At 37.0% G+C, this 25,312-nt stretch overlaps 2 protein-coding genes across 5 annotated transcripts in view; one reads left to right on the forward strand and one right to left on the reverse strand.

Moving 5' to 3' along the window:
- IP3K2 (Inositol 1,4,5-triphosphate kinase 2) overlaps nucleotides 1–1,218 on the forward strand; it is a 243,161-nt gene extending 241,943 nt beyond the window's left edge. For all 4 annotated transcript variants that reach the window (XM_074089935.1, XM_074089937.1, XM_074089939.1 and 1 more), the window contains one exon: nucleotides 440–1,218. In XM_074089935.1, coding sequence (XP_073946036.1) covers nucleotides 440–775 — 336 coding nt within the window. In that variant the 3' untranslated portion in view covers nucleotides 776–1,218. The remainder of the gene's footprint in view (nucleotides 1–439) is intronic.
- A 728-nt stretch (nucleotides 1,219–1,946) lies between these two features.
- The window catches only part of Ork1 (open rectifier K[+] channel 1), a 29,329-nt gene continuing 5,963 nt past the window's right edge, over nucleotides 1,947–25,312 (reverse strand). The window contains exons 2-6 of the mRNA XM_074089689.1: nucleotides 6,401–6,580; nucleotides 5,681–5,802; nucleotides 5,102–5,342; nucleotides 4,433–4,695; nucleotides 1,947–4,160 (exon numbers count right to left, since the gene is read on the reverse strand). Coding sequence (XP_073945790.1) covers nucleotides 2,040–4,160; nucleotides 4,433–4,695; nucleotides 5,102–5,342; nucleotides 5,681–5,802; nucleotides 6,401–6,580 — 2,927 coding nt within the window. The 3' untranslated portion in view covers nucleotides 1,947–2,039. The remainder of the gene's footprint in view (nucleotides 4,161–4,432; nucleotides 4,696–5,101; nucleotides 5,343–5,680; nucleotides 5,803–6,400; nucleotides 6,581–25,312) is intronic.

Consider the following 25,312-nt stretch of genomic DNA (forward strand, 5'->3'; position numbering starts at 1 on the left):
TCCCCTTTGGTTAAATTGGCGGTGCAGAATATTATTTATGGTTATTTTTGAAAGACGTTTTTGAGCAATATTTTCTTAAATTAGGTGCATGTTCTAAAACAAACAAGCAGTTTTATCTAATCTATATATAAAATAACTAACCAATGAAATTGGAGATTTAGGGACTTATAAGACTAAGAGCAGAATAAGTTTATAGTAAATTGATTAAATATTTTCAAGTGATGTGTATATAGAGATATAGACTTTTTATTATATAGAGATATTGTTTTACCAAGTCGTGTTATAGCGTTCTATTGACAATTTTGTTTACATTTTCAACTTGTTAGAATTCAGAATTTGCTAAATGACTTACCGGTTTACCACACCAATCATAATTGCCCTGTCAATATTAAACTCAGAAATGCCAAAATTTTCTAAAGTTTTTTTCTTTATTTTTCAGGCAAGATACCTTGAGAGGTTAAAGAACATTCGCGCAACGCTGGTAGAATCCCATTTCTTCCGAACACACGAGCTGATCGGCAGCTCTCTCCTCTTCGTCCATGACAAGCGTCGAGCTTCCATCTGGATGATTGACTTCGCCAAGACTGTTCCGGTCCCAGACAATGTCAACATTGACCATGCCTCCGCGTGGAAAGTTGGGAACCACGAAGATGGCTACCTCATCGGGATTGATAACCTCATATCAATCTTCGAAACTGTTATCAATGATAATGATTCTTTATTCACAAATCCGAGCATAGAAAAAACTGTACGACAGGACAGCCTAGCAACCTGATGCGAATTAAGTAATTATAATGTGTCTCAGATGGATTGTGCTGAGGACATATATTTTGCAGTGTTGCATCTCGATGCTTATTTGACTTTGGCTCGCTGATTGAAGTCAATTTATGTAAATTGTAATCTAAAGTGGACGTACGTTGTTTGTTATTTGTACATATTAAGTATTATGAACCTTACGGTATTGTCGCTAAGTTGTTTCGAATACTCATGTTTAGAATAGGGACTCGCAATTTATTTCTATTGTCAAATTATTGTTTAGTTTGAACTGAAAATGTGAATATTTTCTCATTGTTCATATGCCTTGATTCAAATTAGCTATTTATTTTGCTAAGAACCTACACTATATTAGTGTAATGACTAAATATTATGTACCTTTATAGCAAGTATATGTAAGACTTAAGTTTATGTGGAGATACTAATTAAAACATAATCAATCAACTCCTGTGTTTGCAATGTTTATCTTTTTACTGGTAGAGTATCGATGAAGGAAATTTTACTTCCCTCTTTAGACAATTATACACTTAAAATTGGGGAAGGGAGTCTTATAGGAATTACTTTTTTCTGGTGTTGACTGTGGTGGACAGAAACTGAATTCTTACTGCCGAGAATAGGGAGAAGTGGAGAGATTTGAAGGAACCCTACACCATTTCATAGGTTCATAAAGGCTAGAAAAGAAGGAAAAGAAACTAACTGCATAACGAGATTCACCTAGTTACATAGTTCTTTTACCGATATCTGCATATTCATAGTAATGACCAAGTTATAACTTAATCATGCCGTTATACTGGGTAAAAACTTAAATAACCCTCCTTCGGGCAGTCGGGTAAAAACAGGCACAAAAGATATCACACCATAGTCCTCTAGATTAGCAACAACCAACCCAGAATATTAGAACAAATGCAAATAGCGGATCTACATTTATCTGCATTTGTGTGTATTTATCTGTACAATGTGGGTGTCAAATGCTACTTGCTCATCTTCTTAATATATTAATTTCGAAAAACAAATAATTATACGATTAAAAATCATTTTCCAAATAATACTGTACGACACTTGGTTTAAGTTGCTAAACTATGGAACAACAAGCCTCAAAATCAGCTCTACAGTAAGTTTTTTTAACAATTTGAAGATTTGGATAGGTAGTAAGTCCAAGAAAACCCAAAACAAATATTTGGACGGCTTATATTTTTTAAATTAGTTCACGACTTACAAATAAATAAATTAACTAATCATTAAAATTGTACTAACAAGGCACTGGGTTACGTATCGTCTTTGTTATTATCAATCACTACATCTGTGAGGCTACCCCGCCTGGAGTCTGCTTCTTCTATACTGGCAACACTTTCTTTCCGTATACGAGAAAATAGTCTTGGGACTGGCCCACTAGATCTTCCTGGCCCAGGTGGGGCCGGGGAATACCTCCTCACTTTCGGCTGCAAAGGTTCGTCTGCAGTCTCCGAGTAAGGAGGAGGAGGTTGAGTTAGCATATTCATTCGAGACTCTCTCGCTGCAGTAGCAGTTGTCTGCAGTTCAGCTCCAGCCATAACAGTAGCTAAAGTAGGAGTGAACTGCGGGGCGTTGCCTCTACCAGATATTCTTCTTCTCCTAGGACCAGCTGACTCAGTTGTTTCGGCTGGTTCGGGTCTTGTTGGTATTGGAGGCAACACAAAGTCTGGCCTAACAGAACCTCGTCGCCGAGTCGCAGCAGGCTGCGGCTGGGAAAGCAATTCTAAGATTCCTGTAGAATCGGTGGCACTACTACTACCAGGAGCAGTAGTCTCTAGCACAGCCAAAGCTCGTAGCAGATCAGCCACACTCGTTTGTTCTAGTACCTGTACTTGTTCCGATTGTGGAAGACTAGACAAGTTTACGTCGGGGTCAAACATGCTGCCACGTCCCCGTTTAGTTTTTTGTTTGTAACGCTCTAATTCACTATCAAATAAGCTACCGCGTCCGTCTTCAGTAGCTTTTTTGTAATTTTCTGCATCGTCAGAAAATAAACTTTTACGACCGTGATTAGTTTGTTTCTGGTATTCTCGAATACTAGCTTCAAGATCGCTTGGCTGATCATTAGAGGAGCTGGGGCGTTCAGATCTGTTTTTACCAAATGTTGGAAGTAAGCTGAGACGACCACGGCTTGTTTTCTTCTGGTAGTCTAACACCTCTTCAGAATTATCTGGCATGTCCTCGTCTTCATTTTTCTTAGACTTTCCGAAGGTCGGGAACAAACTGAGTCTTCCTTTCTTAGTTCTGTTTTGATATTTTTGTACTTCACGGTCATCTATTGTATCGTCATTGTTGTCATTGTTAGGATCACTGAAATTGAAAGTCGGGAAAATGCTGCGTCTCCCGCGCCTTGTACTTTCTTTGTACTCATTAGCTAAATCTTCATCCGGATCGCTAAAATCAAATGATGGAAATATACTGCGTCTTCCTGATTTTGTCTTTTCTCTATAGGCTCTACCGGCATCTTCGTCAGCATCTTCACTGAAGTCGAACGTAGGGAAGATGCTGTGTCTCTTTCTTTGTTGATATTTCTTGATCGAAGCTTCGTCTTCGTTGGTATCTTCTGAAAAGTCAAATGTCGGGAAAATACTACGTCGACCTTTTCTGGTCTTTTCTCTGTAGGCTTTTGCTTGATCATCTTCTTCGTGTAAATCGAATGTTGGGAATATACTTCCCCGTCTAGGTTTAGTATTGACGTTTTCATTAACACCTTGAGCGATACTCACTCTTCCTTTCATAGAATTTTTAATGTACTCAGCAGGATCTTCTGCTGTACTAGTTTTTCTGAATATTTTGGACAAAATACTCTTTGGTGGTGTTTCAGAAACAGGAGATACAGCAATACGACCATCTGGCAATGACAATTTCCCTGTCCTAATGTTGGCTTCTCTCCTAAACTTATCACCTGTGTCCCCATTCGTCCACGTGAAGTCATGGTCTATTGTTGGCACGGAGTCCTTTTTATAATTTGGCACTGCTACACTGCAAGCTCGGGTTCTCTTTGGTGAACTTTTTATAATATCTTGGCCAATGCTGAATACTGGAAGCTTTTCACTTGCTAGAATCTCTTCGTCATTAAACATATGAATTCCTCTTTCTTGTTGCTGTGGTTCAAATCCACCCAAGACATTGACAACTCTAGCTAATAACTCGGCAGGCTTAACGATAGCAGACGCAGAGAAAGTCTTGTCCTTGTCTATTCCAAGTAAATCAGTATCGGATTGTATCCGGAGTATATCTCTACTGGAAAGGTAGATATTCTCCGAATTTGCTCTTCTCCTCTTAGTTATTGGGCCCCTTGGTTCCACATCAAATGTCAAATTGGGACAACTGACACTTCGAACAAGACGCGGCGCAGTGTCTACGTACACCGGCTGAAATTTAAAACGGTAAAATTTAAAATCAATATTTGTGAAAACTCAAAACTCACAAAATTCACATAAGTTGTCTTTAGTTACACTACCTACTAGGTGTTCAGGTAGTCATAATAAATAAAACTAACAGCTTCTGGCATGGATATTTACAAAGTAAAAACCATTACTAGGTAAACATTAAGTATTCTTAATAAATGCTTCATTAAAATTTCATTCAGTTGCAAAGGTGAACGGGGTATTAACTTTATTACTTTTGTGTAATACACACTCACCTTTAGTTTGATCACGTTGGCTTCATTAATAATCTTCCTTATCACAGCCATGTCTCGTGTGAAGCCTTGCAGGATCCTATTCTGCGTCGACTTGAACTGGTTTGCAAATTTCTGCTCCAATCGGTGAACTGACTCGGATCTCATACCGCTGGTGATAAAACCAAGCAGCATCACGATGTAGCCGAGCCCGAAAGTGATCCAAAATATTAAAAATATTTGATAGGCGATAAAATAGCCATTTGCAAAACCATTGTTGATAGTTCCTGTAACAAAACAAACAGCAAAGTTTGAATAGTGACAAATCGCAAAAAATAGTTATCCATATTTCTATAATAATATTTTATTATAAATTTACAAAAATGTGTCTGCCTCTCTCTGAGTTACTTCTTGGCACTCAAACGGATGAATTTAGAAGAAATTTGATATAGAAACCAAGTTCTAGGGAAGGACATACTTTACAATAGTTTTATCCCAGAAAATTGCATAGTTTCTGCGGGATAGCGTTGAACACATTTTAGGTGGACGGAATCGCAAGCAACAGTTAGTTCATTACATAAAAAAAACCTAATGTTGAAAAAAAATAATGAGCAAAATTTATGTTTGCACTAGTTAAGGCGTTGAATAAGCCGAATCGAAATTTATAATACTTGAGTGCATAAATAAAATTACCTGCAACTAAATCTCCAAAACCAATGGTCGTAAGCGTAACAAAGGCGTAGTAAACGGAAGCGACGTAGTCCCATCCTTCAAAGACCATAAAGATGCAAGCGGGTAGAAAGATGAAGAATAGGAACCCAGGGATCAGGTAGAGGAAGATTTGACCCAGCATTCCAAGGTTGTGGAAAAAGTATCCGATATTATTCGCTCGCTTTGCATTTCTCCTTTTGTATTTTCGATAGACACTGATAAGCTGAAAAACAAAGAAAATTTAAATTGAAAATAAAATATTCGTGCCTGTGTGTTTGCTAATAATAAAACACGGCGTTAATAAATGTTTGATTTGCCAAGCTATTAACTTGAAATAGTAGGTAAAAACATTACTAAAATCTGTAATCAATTAGGCTAAAAATCTATCTATAGATGACTTTGTCCTGTCTAATAAAATAAACAGCAAAAAAAGAGCTATATTACCAATAGTACTAAACACACAGCCTTTTGTTTTTAACCTTATAATGATAATCAAGCTAGTAGCTGCACTTTTACATTACATTGAGTTCTGATGTGCAATAGCGATCAATTGTTACTCACCTGTATTCCAAAGTATTCACCGAGATTAGCAAGCAAGATACCATTGATAGGGATCCCGAAGAGACCATAGAAGATCATGAGGATCCGTGAAAGATGTGTAGTCGGAGCCAAGTTGCCGTAACCTGAAATAGGTAAGCACATTACTTTCAACTTTTCGAAGTAGTTTATAATAGAACCTACTATTATAATATTATTCAGTTTAAACGTTTGTTGACAAAACGGAACTACATGTGGTATTAATTATTAGGTTTGTGGGGGCCCAGTGCAAAAAATATATTTAAAGAATTATCCAAACGTCTCTCGGATACCACAGGGGACCGTAGAGCTGGCAGCTTCCTCGCACAACGTATCAGCATTGCTATACAGCGAGGAAATGCTGCCAACATCTTTGGGTCCATGCCGTGGGGGGTTACTTTTTCAAATTTATTTTAGTTATAATTGAGTTATTAGTTTGTTTTACTTTTATTAATATTTTTAATTTAGTCCAATTTTAATTTATTATTGTGTTCCATTATTTCATTAATAAAATATAATTATCATTATTAATACAATAATATTCATAAGATGTCATAGGTCGTAGGTCGGTAAATGACACAATAGCTAGTACTCATTACTTTTCATCGTCAGCAACAAATATGTACTTTCTATTTGAAATAATTATTCTCCACTTAAGACTGTTCTTAAATAATTTAATTAAAAAACTGATGATAATGAACTTACCAATAGTACTAACAACAGTGTAGGAGAAGAAAAAGGAATGATAAAAGTCCCATTTGAAGGGAGGATCGGCATCTTCTGTGGTGTAGTTGAACATGGACTTGCCGCAGTAGTCTGATAGCTTGCGGAGTATGCTGTCCTGCTTGTCAGGGTCGTTCGGAATGTAGTTTTCGTACAGTAGATCTGGAATGGTGAAATGGTGGATATATTAGCTTTATAAATTTGCATGATATGAAAGATGGACAACAACAAATAAAAAACTAAAACTAGATTAAAATTAAATAAACTAAACTATAACTACAATAATTCTAAAAATGGCCTCTGCGGCATGGTACCAAAGACGCTGGGCAGCATTTCCTTGCTGGATTGCAAGAATATTGCGTTGAACTAGGAAGTTGCAAGCTCTTTAGTCTACTGTGATATCCCTGAGTCTCTTTGATAAGTCTTTTAATTGCAATTGAACTATTCATTTTGCCCGTATTTATCTAGATCTGTGAAGGAGTCTGGCTGACGTCATTGCAATAATCAGTAAATATTGTCCAGGCACATATTTTGTGTCATTAAAATTTGCATGCCAACATGCGGGGCTCATCAAGACAAACTAGTTGTTCTTTATGGAATCGTTAACAGTAATGATTTCTTTTCATTTGGGACATCATGTGTTAAATATTCAGTCTCATCAAAGTAATGACAATGACGAACTGTTTATGGTGTCCGAGCTCCACCGTATTACGTTTTTAAATCTGTCTGTTTATATTTTTTAATACTGCACTGTAATATTAGTAAGCATAATTTTCAGTAGTTTCTCGATTATAAAAATTTCAAGCGCAGATTTTGTATTCTTCAGTTCAATTTGTATACCCTACTTGACGCTTTAATCGTCATCTCAATTCGATACGGTTCGACTAAACTGACTCAAACCAGTATGTATCTATGTACTTGTTAACACAATTATCTGTCACTCTGTAGCAAAAACCATTTAGATACAACAGCCAAAAAACTAAATATAGGGCAGTAATTACTTCTTGCAGGCTGCTGACAAATGACAATTTTACGCGCTGGTCCACACAAATTAAGTTGACTTCTTACGGCAGCGGGACTACAATCAATTCTTTGACTGGTTTAATTCGAGCAAAAAGGTTGCCGCATCTTAATGTTATCTCGCAAAGGTCAAAGTTGAGAGTAAATCGATAAAATTTAAACAACTAAACATCATTTGATATTGGAATTAAAATTCTTTATTCTTCTTTTCCTTCTTTAATTTCTGAAAGGATACCAAGCCGAAGAGGGTTATTCATTCATTCATTCATCCCAGCCTATTTACGTCCCACTGCTGGCACAGGCCTCCTCTCAGAGCAACAGGGCTTGGGCCATAGTTCCCACGCGGGCCCAGTGCGGATTGGGAACTTCGCACGCACCATTGAATCGCTTCGCAGGTTTGTGCAGGTTTCCTCACGATGTTTTACTTCACCGCAAAGCTCGTGGTAAATTTCAAATGTAATTCTCCGGCTCGCACCTCTGAGTTTTTCGAAGAGGATTATACACTAATTAAATGACATGTAAGTCATTCGTTAGAATGACTGATTTACTTGCACGATTCGCCCATGAGTAGGCCTTTACAATAAACAAGAACAAGTGTTTCACGAAGAGCCTCTTCAGATTGAAATGTTTCAAGTGACGTGATTAGAAGATAACTTTTTAAAATAAATTAAAAATAGATAACTTTTTGATTAGTTACAAAATCATCTAAGTAAACATATATTTTATGAAAAAGAAATATAACAATATTCGTCACGCATCATTAGCGATACCATTTTTCAAATAACTGCATTAAAATACACATCAAAGGGTCACTTGCGGTCACGGAAGTAATTATTCACTTTTAATTCCAATTGTCCCATTCACTGATTTTATAGCAGTTAGAAGGAGTGCCATCATTGTCCAGTGATCACCATTACTTGAACATAAAACCGATTTACGATATTGTGCCGATTCTATTGTCAATCGAAGGTCGTATTCACTGTCAAGAGCATAACGAAGGATGTTGCGCGAAAATTAAGCAAAAATAAAGCTCATAAAAAAAGTTAAATTTACGAGTACTAAAAGCTCTGAGGAAACCCAATAAAAATGTGAAGAAGGATCACTGCCGATTTATCTTGCAGTACTTTAGTATCCTTCAGGAGCACGAAATGATTACGAGTATGCTCCTAATATATTTCCCCACGGATAATAATGGATCTTCTCGCGATCTCGCGACTTGAAGTAATCACAACATATAAATTTCTTACAAACAAGACGACTAGCTTGTTGGTTGTTTATTCGCAGTGTAACATGGCAGTTAATTTATAAGTTAACCCGTCGAACGCCCTGCGTGCCACAGTGCCCGTATCTAAGTACTCGTGATTAGTCAATTTTTGTTACTAATTTCGATCATCCTTTAACATAGGGTACTAGTCCAAAATTACTCAAAAAAGTCGTTGGTCGCGCGACGGGTTAAACTACCTATAAGAATACAGGGTTTAGCATCTTTACCATACATAAATCATGATTCTTGAATCGATAACTCAGTGCAAGAGTTACTAAGAAATTGTGTATATGTTTTCAGTCTTCTTCTTTATCCAGCTTTATTAGGAAAATTATTCAGCTATCTAATACTTGACACACGCATCCAATTATCAAGTTTGTGACGTTTACTGTATAAGGTACTTGGATTCTATCAATCGCCACTTACTTTATGTAGTTTAGACCTTCAAATCTATAAACGTAGGTAAACATCTGATCTTATTAAATAAAATAAAAAATCTTTATTCCTTTATAATATTCTAAGAAATAGATTTTTATATAGTACATTACTTGGTATATAGTAAGTACATAGTATATTGTAAATTATTAAAATCACACTGAATAGCACTTTACCATAAATCACGAAACCATTCTGTGGTTCATCGTGCCAATTAAATAATTGACCGTTTTCTCGACTAGTTTTTCCTCAATCATTTTATTTACCAACATTCTGGCCAGGAACTTGGTGATTGGGGCCGTTAGCTGCTGGCGACATCTAATTAGCCTAATTCTGAAAGCACGACTCGGCTAAGGCCATATTTACACTGAAAATTGTCACCCGTGCGACATCTTAAGTGTAAACACACCAGAAATTAAATTTTCCTTGCATTTTTAAATATGAAGCGGATCGACGTCAATTTACAGTCCAAATCTTACGTTTTATGTATGTATGTATGTAAACTCTTTATTGTACAAAAGAAATGAAACAAAACAAAATTGACAAACTTTGAGATACTTGTACAAAGCGTCGGAAAGGCGTTTTATTTGTAATGGTCGCCATCCTAGTGCCAAATTGAACAGGAAACATTTTCGATGCCAAATACATTTTCTTCCTCAGTTTCCTCTTTGTCATAAATCGCTTCAAACTAAAAGTAAAATCAGACCATTTAATGTGTCAGTTATTGTGGATTCTTTTAAGAAAAAAATATTATTATCATAGCAAAACAGCAAATATTGCTTGACAAGGGCAAACATTACTATAAGACTGCGAGAATATCCTATGGTGGATCGGGATTAAAATGACTTAATGCAAATCGGGCAGAGGCTTTCAAGCAGAGGGTCGTGGGTTCGAACCCCGGCTCGCATTTCTGAGTTTTTCGAAATTCATGTGCGGAATTAGGTACATTTGAAATTTACTACGAGCTTTGCGGTGAAGGAAAACATCGTGAGGAAAACTGCACAAACCTGCGAAGCGATTCAATGGTGCGTGCGAAGTTCCCACGCGAAGGAACTATGGCCCAAGCCCTCTTGTTCTGAGAGGAGGCCTGTGCCCAGCAGTGGGACGTATATAGGCTGGGATGATGATGATGAATGCAAATCAGGAGCTTCACACGCCATTACATGGTTTTAGGCTCTCTTTATTTAGTGAATTAGGGGTTACATTACAAACTAAAAGCTAATTTGGTCCTCCGAAACCTCAAACACATATGTTTTTTCTTTACCTGCAGAGCAGCAAAGTTAGAATGTTTATGTTCCGCTTTCACCTTTATTCTATTCTGTCTATTGTTTATTTTATTTAATATTTCATCTCCAAGATCTTCATGACTTTTTGTATTTGGGTAAATTATTAAGCTAAAACTGTCATTTTTATTTACGTGTCTATCTTCTAATGCTCCATTTATGCTGGTCACGGAATAATTCAGGAAGCCGGTAAAATCTGGATATTCTTTGTTTATAATATTTTAAAGAGGAAACATCATTTGCATTCTGATCAGTGCCAAAGCTAGCCTAGGACGTTTGGCTGAACCGGCCTCACCATTATCCTTGTGATTTCCTCAGATCGATGCAGAATTTTAATGCAATTCTAGAAATTTCCGATTAAAGTTTACATCGTTGATTTTGCTATGCATTTGAACTTCAATGTAGTGTAGATGACATTATAGTAATTCAAGTCAAGTAATTACTTTTCTTAGGATATTTTTGTTTTTTACGGGTTATCTTTCGAAGTTATTGCTCTCATTTTTAGAGTGTCTTATTTACCTGCTTCGTATATGTTAATAACTCGTTTTTAAGTACATAATTACATTTTTATTTCCATCTTTGTTTCCCGTAAGGCATAATTCAGGTTGCTCCATATTATTTTCCTTGTTTGACTATCATGATAATGGGCATAAACTTTGAGGTCGTTTACATAATAAGATACGTTAAACGACTATAATTTTCAGAACCTATAAAATATTTTACGTACGAATGTGAAACATTGTCTCTTTTTCTTTCACCTTCCTCGCTATGTTCCATTTTATTTGGGGTCAGCCCTCTTAGTATTGTGGCGTCACATCGTGCAGTTGTGGGTTGTCTCTTTGTTGGTGTCAGTATCTCTTAGGGCCTTGTATATTGTTTATACCCTGGTCATTGATAGCCATTCGCGGTCCCTCTACTTCTCTTCTAGAATTTTAACAAAAATCTCTTGTTTCATTTTATGACGGAAACCGACGAAATCATGAGTCGATTTATACAGGGTGTCTGGGGCCATGGGGCTTTAAATTCTACTCGCTTAACTTAGCTACTTTTGTTCTGCAAAATGGCAAGAACGGAACCCTTATAGTTTCGCCATATCTGTCTGTCTGTCTGTCCGTCCGCGGCTTTTCTCAGGGACTATCAATGCTAGAAAGCTGTAATTTTGCACGAATATGTGTATATGTAAACTATGCCGACAAAATGGTACAAAAAAAAATCAAAATAATTTTTATTAGAGTACCTCCCATAGCCGTAAAGTGGAGGTGATTTTTTTTTTCTCATCCAAATTTGTAGTGTGGGGTATTGTTGGATAGGATAAAACTATTAGGGGGTTGCTACAACGATTTTTCGATTCAGTGATTTGTTTGCAAAATATTCAACTTTAAAGTGCAAATTTTCATTAAAATCGAGTGTCCTCCCCCCTCTAAAATCTAAACCGGCTGTTGGAAAAATTTGGGAAAATTCAGGATGGTAGTATGTATATCAAACTTACAAGGAAAACTATAACGGTTAAGTTTTCTTGAGAATTATTAGCCTTTTAAGAGTAAATAGCAGCCTAATGTATAAAATATACCTAAACTTGGAATATTCCGTACAAAATACGAAATTCTTAGAAAAATATTACTTAATTTTTTCGTAATGGCTACGGAACCCTATTTTGGGCATGTCCGACACGCTCTTGGCCGGTTTAATCTCCATTCTTGAGCACCTATACACACTTAGCTTCTTTAATCCACCATCCATGGACATCTTTTGGCAAAGGTTTACCGACCCTTATTTAATAAAAAGAATGACAGCTAGCCGACGAGTTACCGACGAAGTTTAAAGAGACGTTCCGAGTATATTCACGTACGCATTTAGACCATTAAGCTAAAATCAGAGCTCAGTATGTGTCACTGACAAATTAATCATAGCTACGTGCGTCTTGTTACGTACGACTGCCTAAAGAATCAACGTTTTATATGGAATTCTAAGCTTAATAAACATGGGATTTTAGGGAAATCAGAGACGGGTTTTTGTTCGCTTGGTAGAGAATTGACGTAGAAGTTCCTAGCCTGACGTAGCCTAAGTTACGTCATTAAGCACCCAAGAATTATCAGCTAAATAAAATGAGGAATAACGCGTATTGCAAAGAGTTTTGTAAAATTTGTGCGAAAATTGTTTTTGCAGGTACAGAGAAAATTAAATGGCCACTTACAAAAAAATTGGGATTTAAGTTGAAGCGGCAAAATTTTATTAATTTGCGTAATCTACACTGTTTACGCGATGGGACACTTGATTTATCACGATATTTTTTTGCAAAATATTTTAGAGAGAAAAATAATTAACACTTCCATTTGTCGAACGTGACAATGTAAGTACAGTCAGAAAATGCATATTATTAAAACTGGAATATGTAATTACAAAAAATACTTTTCGAGTTTTATATAACATGGCTGAGTATGTTTATTTTCGTCTTTTGTAAAGAGTTAACAGTAACGATGTTTTGTAAGTTTTTCTCAGACGTAAAGATAAAACATAGGTAATATTGCCGCGGTAGAATTTCCCTGACGTTACAGACATGTGACTTTTGAATGGTTTACTCCCTGAATGTTGCCATTAACTCTCGTTTTCTGAACATTATTGACGTACGTTAAAAACGCCTATTAAAATGATTTGAAATCTTCAGAGAATGTTAACTGTGTCATTATGGGTTATGGTCGTAAAACATATTAACTATCGTGAAGTGAAAATTGAAAATGCTTGTTACTTAATTATAGTAATAATATTTAAATTATTGCAAATTTGCTGATTGATTGTTTTAATTGGCTTCTTTAGTATGACATTAAAAAAATACCTAGCTAGAGAAAGCAGTAAGTTAAGGTTATTTTTTCTATGACCTTTAGGTCATCGCAACGTAAAGTACTATTCAATGGAAAAAATCAATTGTGTAAACAAAGCAATTTTTCACGATTACTCCGTAGTTACTTACATTTGAACGCCAATCCCGATCATATTCACATCTCAATGAGCTCACCACTGTTTTTAACAATCATTTTATCATTAAATAATCGTGTAAATATGTTTATTTTATAGAATTAATTGGAAGACGAAAATCCGTTATATTTGTCAAATTGACATGATAATTTTTTTCTCACCGAAGTTGGTCTATGGTCGGTCTAGTCTCTGGTAATTTAGTGCTGTACCAACAAAATTAATTATTTGATTGAACCAACCTTACCTACCGATAATTATGGCTGGCTCTGCAAATTAATTTATTCGTAGATATAATTATTTGTGTTAAGTTACACTATTTAATGAAGGTTTATAAAGGTTTCTAATCCTATCCTACTATCCTACTTCCTACTAATCCTACTAATATTATAAATGTGAAAGTTTGTGAGTGAGTGAGTGAATATGTTTGTTACTTCTTCACGCTGAAACGGCTGGACGGATTTGGATGAAATTTGGCGAAAAGTTAGATAACCTGGATTACAACATAGGATACTTTTTATCCCGATATTCCCATGGGATAGGGATAAAATCTTGAAATAACAACCGCTCAGCTTAGAGTCATGAAATGACTGTTTTTAATGTAATGTCAATGAAACCAACGATTTAATTTTCGGGAATTCCCACGTCAATTTTTTAAAATCCCGGTATTTCAGCTGCTGGACCTAATGATTTACGTGTGCGAAGCCACGGGTAAACACTAGTTGGACGATAAAATAGTATTTTAGTAGAAATTATGTAGATTTCTATTTACTAGTATCATATTTACTGTGGAGTCCATTGTTGGACCAAAAAATCATTTTGAATCACTTCCCTGTGTCTACTCTCAATTCCCTGTCTTATGTAAATTTAAAAATGCCTCTTCTAAATTATATCGACAATACAAACTGAGACATGGATGCACAGAAAAACCAGAAAAAGAGACCAGCGCTGGGAACCGAACCTAGGTCCTCAGTAATCCGTACTGCGTACTATAACCCCTACACCACCGTTGGACAGGAGTCAAGATACAAATTTCTCCTATGCACACATATCTCAGGTTGCCTTTTTCTACTACGCTACTTAAGCAGCAAAAAAATCTAATTTAATCCATATTTTAACAGACCCTTTCAATTCTAAAATACTCCGTCATAAACCTTGGGGAAAATATACGTCAAAAAATATAAGTGGATATACATGTTTCACCATTTTAAAAATTCTACCCTTAAAGGGGTATAAAGGGAGGGTAATTTTGTATGGAAAAAACGTTAGGTATATATATTTGAAGATATAATTCTAAAACTTCGTGAAAATGCTATTAAACATTTTAAGTTAAAAGGGACATGGAAACATTGTGAATGACTCTTGAACAGGACTAAGAGAATACGTGATTCGCCATTTTTAAAAATTAAACTTAGGGAAAACATTAAATAATGAAATATGAGTAAATTCAAAATAATTATTTACTGCTGATTGAAGTATCTTAAAGAGCTTTCACATCACTAGAGCCAACGTCAGTCAGTCAGTCAGCCAGTCGTCAGTCAAGTGTCAATGTCAGTCACCACATTTGTTTACACAATTGATTTTTTCCATTGAATAGTACCATAAATGAAATGTGAATAAGGTTTTTAGTAAAAAGTTTGGGTATAGTTTATTGAATTTATTGAACCAGGTGTTATTTTGCGGAGGTTTTTTAGGGTTCCGTAGCCAAATGGCAAAAAACGGAACCCTGTTGGATTCGTCATGTCTGTCTGTCTGTCTGTCAGTCCGTATGTCACAGCCACTTTTTTCCGAAACTATAAGAACTATACTCTTGAAACTTGGTAAGTAGATGTATTCTGTGAACTGCATTAAGATTTTCACACAAAAATAGAAAAAAAACAATCAATTTTGGAGGCACCCATACTTAGAACTGACTCGAATTTTTTTTTTATCAAACCTATACGTGTGGGGTATCTATGGATAGGTCTTTAAAAATGGTATTGAGGTTTTTAATATAATTTTTTTCTAAACTGAATAGTTTGCGCGAGAGACACTTCCAAAGTGGTAAAATGTGTGTCCCCCCCACCCCTGTAACTTCTAAAATAAGAGAATGATAAAACTAAAAAAAAATATATGATGTACATTACCATGTAAACTTCTTCCGAAAATTGGTTTGAACGAGATCTAATAAGTAGTTTTTTTAATACGTCATAAATCGTAAAGTAAAGGAAACTTTTATATTATGTTACTTGCTGCTACGGAACCCTTCATGGGCGAGTCCGACTCTCACTTGGCCGCTTTTTATAGTTCGTTTTTAGTTCTATACAGATTAATGGTTTAATAAGATAGGTCAAATATAACATAAAACATAGGTCATATGTCATATTATATAAATAAGAAAACATTTTCTGGCAATATAATATAACTTGCCATGTCTGTCGAAGGCACTCGCAGGCAATTAGGTTCCGTAGGAAAGACCGAAAAATAGTGGCATGGGCATGCTTTTTACAGATACAAATGGTAGAAACAAAAGGAGGCCAACTGTGGGATAAAGTGGGCTATATAAATTATACTATATATAACTCATAAATAGCTTTAAATAGTGTTCTAGTGAAATTCTTCACATTTTGTTTTACTTGTAAGTAGATAAGCCGTTGTGACCTAGTGGTTTGACCTATCGCCTCTCAAGCAGAGGGTCGTGGGTTCAAACCCCGGCTCGCACCTCTGAGTTTTTCGAAATTCATGTGCGGAATTACATTTGAAATTTACCACGAGCTTTGCGGTGAAGGAAAACATCGTGAGGAAACCTGCACAAACCTGCGAAGCGATTCAATGGTGCGTGTGAAGTTCCCAATCCGCACTGGGCCCGCGTGGGAACTATGGCCCAAGCCATCTTGTTCTGAGAGGAGGCCTGTGCCCAGCAGTGGAACGTATATAGGCTGGGATGGAACAAGTAGATAATATCTTGTTACTAATGTTGACACTACATTCAGTTGATAGCAAGCAAAAAACAAAGATATTTCTAACTAAATAAAAGTCGGCAGAACAGACGTTCTCCGAGCACTAATGAGTCCGCGTCACTTGAATCTTCTCTTTCCAACTAATATCTGATTACATATGTGTGACAGGGAGAAACTGAGTGCCATCATCGACTCTGAGACAATGCTCGATTTACTAAGTAATTAACGGTATCCATTTAGCGATTATAATGACGTAATGATAAAGACTGATTGTTAAAAGAAAAACCTCGATCTTTTCATGTACGATTCATCGATGCATTGTGAATACACAACGCATACACGGGGGGGGGGGGTTTATCATTTAAAACCTGTTTCTACCGGTGGTAGTTTTTTTTTTAAATTCTTAAGTGCTTGTTATAGCCTTAATTGAATTAAGACATTTTGTCTTTGACTTTGACTTTTAGCATATATATAAATAAACTAGCCGTTACCCGCGACTCCGTCCGCGTAGAATTCGTTTATCGCTATCCCGCGGGAATTATTCTCCGGGATAAAAACTATCCTATGTCCTTTTCCGGGACTCAAACTATCTGTAATACTAAATTTCATCTAAATCGGTTCAATGGTTTGCATTAGGCCACGGATATATCAACTTATATAAATGCATTCATAAATTCATATTAAACATCTAAGTCCCGAGAACAAACATTCGCATTAGTCATTCAAATATCTGCCTGGACCGGGTCCCAACCCAGGACCTCGAGCTTCACAATCAGGTTTTCTAACCACTTGGCTATCCAGCCGTAGTGGTTTGATTTTCACGTACAACACTCTACCTACATAAAAATCTTTTGTAGAAAAGATTCAGTTCTTAAAAATATATCTGGATTGGATGACAAAATCGCTCGTAGTTTTCGTAAATAATCGAATGGGAAATTTTATATAAACAACTGGGGCTCTTTTGGATATAGGTGCATTTAAAAAGAATAAGATTTAGTGTGCATTACTAGGTAAGTAGCTATAAACAGTTGGGATTATCGTAAACAGGTACCTATTTACGTTGATTACTTAATTACCTACGATAATTTAAGACTTCAGCAGATTCTTATACAGAGATTTATTTATTTCTAGTATAATTAATTAACGTTCATCTAGGGCCGTCTTACAGGAAAAAGTATAAATTTACATTTAGTCGTATAAACCAATGACCAAATGTATTGTCTAAGGCTGGGAATACACAGCTTGTAAGGTAGCTTGTACATTTGTGCGCCACACGCCATTCCTTTTTACTCTCATTCTAAATAGTGTGGCTATGGAGGGTAGTTAGAGATTAAGGAGAAAAAGGAACTTTCTAATATGAGGAAATATTTGTATTTAACACCTTTCAATTCAACGTTTTTCATAACCTCTACTTTTCACATCATCATCATAACAGCCGTAGGACGTACACTGTTGTATATAGGCCTCCAAGAGCGTGTCGAACACACCCAAGATAGGGTTCCGTAGCCATTACGATAACATGAAGTAATATTTTTCTATGAATTTTATATTTTGTTCGGAATCTTCCACGTTATAATTTATACCTTAGGCTGCTAATTACTCCTAAACTACTAATAACTCACAAGTAAACTTAGCTGTTATAGTTTTCCTTGTAAGTTTGATAGTTTCTGAGCAAAGCCGCGGACTGATAGACGGACAGACAGACAGACATGGCGAAACTATAAGAGTTCCTTTTTTGCCATTTCGACTACGGAACCCTAAAAAGTGGTGAAGCGATTGTGATTCCGAGTGTATGTATTATTAAAACAAACTAAGGACTCCGGACCCCAGCACTGCGGTGTAGAAGGCACCACACTATTTTCGTAAGAAAGTCAACAAAAGGTTCACTACAGCGAAGCTACTATGAAATTCAAAAATGTAAGTTCTTATCTTGCCGTCCCGCGGACGCTAATATTAGATACGGGAGTGAGAGCGATGGTACGATACGAACTTCGATTTTCGTAGTAGCCCCACTTGTAACGAGGTGTGTTACAACATGTTTCTGGTTTAGCACAAATTCTAAAAAATAACATTTAAATTTAATTTTCCTTTTCTAAATTCCACACCTGTTCGATTTACGTCAAGTAGCCATTTTATTCAGAGCCTCCGAGCTGAACAGATACCTGTCTTTTTATCCTAGATCCTATAAATTTCCTAAAACTCCTTAACTAGCTCACAATTCACTACACCTATACGAAGAAAGGTTTATTTCCTTCCACAGTTTCATATAGTTATGCAGTGCGTTGGTGAAGTTCCTTAGCTGGTAATACTGCTGGACTTCAGTGTTTTTGAATTGTATAAAATAAAGAACTGGGCACGGAAACGTGCCCTTTTATAATTATCTTAAATAAATATTACTGGTCTGCCTTCTCCTGCCTTCTTCATTCGTCCACCAACTTCCCCGGTCACTACCTACTCCGTGACAACTGGCGCCCAACGTGGGGCTGACGTGCAACGTGATCCTTAACCGACCGATCACGACCACTCAGTCAAGAGTGTAACGACTTAGAACATGAGAGAGAAGATCATGATTGGTTTTTGGAGTCTTTTTGTATTTTTGATTTCAACTCCAAATTTTGTTACTTTTACGGTCATCCCGTAAAATCCATATCGAAAATACAAACCGAAACATAAAAGCACAGAAAACCAGAAAAAGAGACCAGCGCTGGGAATCGAACCCAGGTCCTCAGCATTCCGTGCTGCGTGCTATACTCCTACACCACCACAGGACAGGAGTACAGACACAAATTTCTCCTATCCACCACATATCTCAGCTTGTTTGTTTCCTATTGAGTCACTTTAGCAGCGAAATTTGTGTCTGTACTCCTATCCAGTGGTGGTGTAGGGGTAAAGCACGTAGCACGGAATTCTGAGGACCTGGGTTCAATTCCCAGCGCTGGTCTCTTTTTCTGTTTTTTCTGTGCGTCTATGTTTCAGTTTGTATTTTTAACCGACGAAAAAAACGGAGGAGGTTCTCAAGTCGACGCGTATATATATTTTTTTTATGTATGACCACGCATAACTTTTCACAGAGTAGTTCGATTTTGATAATATTTTTTTAATGGAAAGAATATACCCCGAGGGTGGTCCCATTTAAATTGGAGAAACAGGGGTTGATTGATTGTTCATCACTGATTGTAATATATGACCAGGCATAACTTTTTACAGAGTAGACCGATTTTCATAATTCTTTTTTTATTGGATAGGGTATAACTTGAAGTTGGTATTACCTATATAAATTTGGAAAAAAAATTACCCCAAGGGTGAGAAAAAAGTATAAAATAAAAACTTTTTAACAAAAAAATTGAACCGCCGAAAAAACAGAAAAGTAAAAAATAATAAACCTTTTTCTCCTATTTCACTATAATCTAGGTACTAGTTTGAAGTCGGTGCCTCAGTACTAGCCATCAGGAGTGGACCCATAGTCGTCTGCCTAATGGGCTTCTATCACTCCTGATGGCTCGTGATGAGGCACCGACTTCAAACTAGTACCTAGATTAAAGTTAAATAGGAGAAAAAGGTTTATTATTTTTTGCTTTTCTGTTTTTTCGGCGGTTCAATTTTTTTGTGAAAAAGTTTTTGAGAAGAAGATCGTTAACAGCACGTCATCTCAATAAGTAGGCTGGTGGAAAAAAGGGATGACTCAAAGGAAAGTAAGGGGGTTGCTCTAAAAGAGAAGTTTTAAATTATGACTATAATTAAACTTTACTTTTTAGTGTCTGAAAAAATATGTTTATTGACCTAACTACCAACTCCAGACTTACTTTACGAGTGCCAGATATGGATGCACTAACATTAAAAATAACTGTTCATTGTACATTGTACATGAAATACGCACAGAAAACATTAAAACTGAACAGCTAGCAATTAGAAATACCCGTTGCTTATTGTTCAAAACAATCTGTATTTTGAATATCTACCTAGAAACTGTTACCAACAGTTAACACACGTCCTTAACAGGTGCGACAGGGGTATGTCTTTGTGCAAAAACCAGCACTGTGCTGTTTTCACGTATGTCAGAATATGTCACAGACATTTATCACCAACACTACCTACACGAGACTAGAGAAAACCAAAACGAACTTACCAGTGCACGTTCAGAGAAGCACTAAACTACCAATAATGAGTTTTTAAACACCTCGCCGAAACTATTTTAGACTACCCTTCGCACGCGTAACCATTAAGCGTGTCGCACACTACGCAGATACGATAATATACGAGACGATACATTCAGTCTAAATCCTTCAAACTGAGTAGACTTGTTTTTTGGTGCGGATTGCTTATACAGGATGTTTTCGTGTTTATCTCTTCTAGATTTACTCGCGTGCAGCGGGGCTCTCACATCAACCTGTATCTATCTGCAGATAAAATACTATACCATATTTATATCGGCAGATATTATACACAGATCAATTTATATACGCAGATAATATCTTTGCCATCTTTCGATATATGTCGGTGCCCACAGATACTTCACGATAAAATATAAGTTATCTGCGCTCTGTGTGTTAGCTCATTGAATTGTACCTATAGGGAGAGATATTGACAGATATGCGTTCAGATACAGATATCTTATCGTATCTGCTTAGTGTGTGACACGCTTTAGGCTAAGTTCAGATGGACGCGCAGTGATGCGCGGTGACGCGCGGTTGGCTTGGCGCGCGGTTTGAGATTGTAACAAATCAATGCACGCGCGGTGACGCGCGGTCATGTAAACAACAGCATTGATTTGTTACAATCTCAAACCGCGCGCCGAGCCAACCGCGCGTTCATCTGACCGTAGCCTTAAGCTTTGGTTTCCTAGGATCAGCGGTGCCGTCAAATAGCGGCCGTAATAAAGTGGTGAATGGCGTCACTAGAACGTTGTCTATGTAAACAAAATGGCGCGGTTTTCTAGTGAGTCAGTTTCCTGCGTGCCGGCAGTTGAATTGAGATTCCGGGATTTTAATAAATTCCCATGGGAATTCTCAAAAAATACATCGTGGTTGTCATTTACGATTACGACTAACATCAGTGCAAAATTTTATCAAAATTTTGGGGTTTTACATGGATCCTGCCCGTGGAAATATTGAAATAAAACTATCTAACTTATGTGTTATTCCAGACGTCTAGCTGTACATACCAAGTTTCATCCTAATCTGTCCAACCGTTATAGCTTAGAAGAGTAAAACACACGCATACTCGCACGCACATACAAATTTTCGTATTTATAGTAAATATTAGCACGATAGAAGGGATTCCAGTTTAAAGCCTACCTTTAACTTTGTAAACTGACTACCTATGGCAAAAATTAAGATGGTTAAAAATATAGAAAGCGTAGCGAAATACTAAAATAAAGGATGAAACTGAAAACATAAATGAAGGATGAAACTAAAATAAATTTACTTGCTCGTTTTTTTTCCCTTTTTTGTTTTGTTTTTTGTTTTAAGGACCCTGCAAACCTGATTTAATGAATTATTCCGTATTATCAATAGCCGTTATTAAGACCCTTTCCGCACCGCGAATTTTCACCGCGCGGTTTTTTCTCGCAATTCTGTACACATTGACTAGGTTAGCTGGAAGAGATCCCTTTTTAGGGATAAGCTCGCCTTTGTTCTCCTCTCTGTGTATTTGTATTTTTATTTTTATGTGCAATAAAGAGTTTACATACATACATTACATACATACATTGAATCTTATACGGGTATCCGCACTGGCGGTAAAAAAATCGTAAAGAAATTGTATTTCGAGCTCGGAATATAGGTACTTACCTAATTCGCGAGGATAAATATCTCGCGGTGAAAATTCGCAGGCAAAGTTGTTTGTTGGATCGGTTGTTTGTTACTTAGGTGTCACGGAGGACACTTAGGCACCTCATTAATAAAGGAATAGTTCGGTGCGATGCCACTTTTTAGGGTTCCGTAGTCAACTAGGAACCCTTATAGTTTCGCCATGTCTGTCTGTCTGTCTGTCTCTCTGTCCGCGGCTATGCTCAGAGACTGTTAGTACTAGAAAGATGCATGCGTTAGTACTAGAATTTGGCATGAATATACATATCCGCACTGGGCCCGCGTAGGAACTATGGCCCAAGCACTCTTGCTCTGAAAGGAGGCCTGTGCCCAGCAGTGGGCCGTATATAGGCTGGGATGGATACATATCAGTTCCGCCGACAGTGGTAAAATAAAAAATAAATTTTTTTTAGGGTACCTCCAGTTAGTAGACGTTGGGGTGATATTTTTTACTCGACTAACCCTATAGCGTTGGGTATCGTTGGATAGGTCTTTTAAAAACATTGGGAGGTTGCTAAGACGATTTTTCTATTCAGTGATCTGTTTGCGAAATATTCAACTAAAGTGCAAATTATCATTAAAATCGAGCGTCCCCCCCCTCTGAAATCTAAACTGGAGGGGGGGGGAACAGAATGGTAGTAAATATATCAAATTTACAAGGAAAAAATATAGCGGCTAAGATTGCTTGAGAATTGTTAGTAGTTTAAGAGTAAATAGCAGCCTAAGGTATAAAACATACCTAAACTTGGAAGATTCCGTACACAATACGAAATCCTTAGAAAAATATTAATTACTTGAATTTTTCGTAATGGCTACGGAACCCTATCTTGGGCGGGTCCGACACGCTCTCGGCCGGTTTTTTCAATTATGTTACGTATTGTTAATAGTATAAAAATAATGGTATGACTGCGTGTACCAAGAACAAACGTACAAAACACTGCGTCTGCGACTTTTTATTAGACACTGAAAACTTTGTTTGTTTACGTGTCATTTACGATTTTGACGGGTCTTATTAACTCGTCAAAATGTTTCTTGACTGTCTTTAGTTTTTGTTGATTCCAGCTCATTCGGGTTTATTATTGTTGGCCTATTTTTATTGTCAGGGAAATATGGCGGTTTGTTTTGAGGAAGACTTAGTTTCTTGTAAGCTCAAAACTTGACAACGTATGATTTGGTACAACCAGCCTTTACTCGTACTCGCTTCGCTCGCGCATAATGGTATGGTATGGTAAATTCCGTGATTTCTCCAAATTCCCATGGGGATCCTACTAATACTATATTTAAGTGCGAATGTTCGTATATGTGAGTACGTTTGTTACTCTTTCTCGTTAAAATGGCTGGACGGATTTGGACGAAAGTTATGTGAATAACTGGACATCTGGAATAACACAGCACATAGGCTACTTTATCCCAATATTACCACGGGATTGGGATAAATCTTGAAATCTCAACCGCTCAATACTTGTCATCATCATCATGTCAGCCGAAAGACGTCCACTGCTGGACATAGGCCTCCCCCAAGGCTCTCCACTCAGACCGGTCTTGTGCTTTCCGCATCCACCGCGATCTCGCGATCTTAACCAAGTCGTCGCTCCATCTTGTTGGAGGCCTACCGACAGCTCGTCTCCCGGTCCGCGGACGCCATTCGAGAACCTTCTGGCCCCATCGGCCATCCGTCCTGCGAGCAATGTGCCCCGCCCACTGCCACTTTAGTTTCGCAATTCTTCGGGCTATGTCGGTAACCTTAGTTCTACTGCGGATATCATCATTTCTAATTCTATCCCGCAGAGAAACCCCGAGCATAGCCCTCTCCATAGCCCTATGAGTGACTTTGAGTTTTCTCATGAGGCCCATCGTTAGCGCCCACGTCAATACTTGTACTTTTACTTATTCTGTGCCACTGGGCACATTTGTGTTTAGTGCAACGTCAATGCAGACCACGATAATAATATATTTTTGGGAATTCCCAAATTGGAAATTTCGATCTATTTAACTGCTGGATCTAATGGCTTACACGTGCAAAGCCGCGGTATACACTATATTTCGTTTGTTTTAGCATTAAAAATAAAGGTAAGTAAACAATCTTGAAGATTTTTTTTAGGGTTCCGCATTCATTGGGTAAAAACGGGACCCTAGGTATTACTAAGACTAGTCCGTCTGCTGTATCTCGTGAACCGTGACAACTAGACATATGAAATTTTCAGTTGAAAAAAGACTAAAAACAGAATAAAATAAATATTTAAGGAGGCGCTCCCATACAACAAACGTGTTTTTTTGTCGTTTTTAGCTCGATATTAATAACGGCAACAGGTACCTTGAAATATTGACAGAATATTTAATTGTATATTCTCATTAAACCCGTTAATAAGCCCTCTCATTCCGAGAGGAGGCCTGTGCCCTGCAGTGGGACGTATATAGGCTGGGATGATGATGATTCTCATTAAAAGTAAATAATTAAATTGAAATAAAATAAATATTTAAGGGGGGCTCCCATACAACAAACGTGATTGTTTTTTTGCCGTTTTTTGCTAATGTCTAATGTTGTATTTGTATAATAATCATATAACTATTACGTATTTGCAGTCTTATTTTTCAACAAATAGACACATGAGATGGCTTGCCTTCTAGAATTCTAAATACCATAATTAAGCGTAGTCAGATATTTAAAACAGCCACTGCTCGTTTAAAATCTACAAATTTCTTAAAACTGCCACAAATTAAGCAGCTCGCGTAGCTACTTCTAAAGCTAAGAGCTAATTGCAGATCCAGTTTCAATTGATCGTCGCCAATCGTTGCGTGTTTTTTATGCGAAGCCGTGGAAATAAACAGGACAATAGACTGACACACGTACACTTAATGAATGTAGGCTGCACGATGCTAGCGGAAATGGGAAAAGAACCGCAGTAACCTAACCATAGGCCCTGTACTAAGAAGTGCAAAATTCGAATTTCGTATCTTGCCGTCCCGCTGACGCGAATATTATTTAATACGAGAGCGAGAGGGACGGTACGATACGAACTTCGATTTTAGAATTTCACCCCCCAGAATGTTAATGTCGCTCGGTACTCATCGGTTTTCATCGTCTTCCTGAAGATTCAAATGAGAAATAAAGAAAACATATCTTTTGGTTCGTGTTCCGAGCGACATTCGAACGATCGACAAAACTGCAACAGAAA

Source organism: Choristoneura fumiferana, chromosome 7, assembly GCF_025370935.1.
Source record: "Choristoneura fumiferana chromosome 7, NRCan_CFum_1, whole genome shotgun sequence".
In the NCBI taxonomy this organism is placed as follows: Eukaryota; Metazoa; Arthropoda; class Insecta; order Lepidoptera; family Tortricidae; genus Choristoneura; species Choristoneura fumiferana.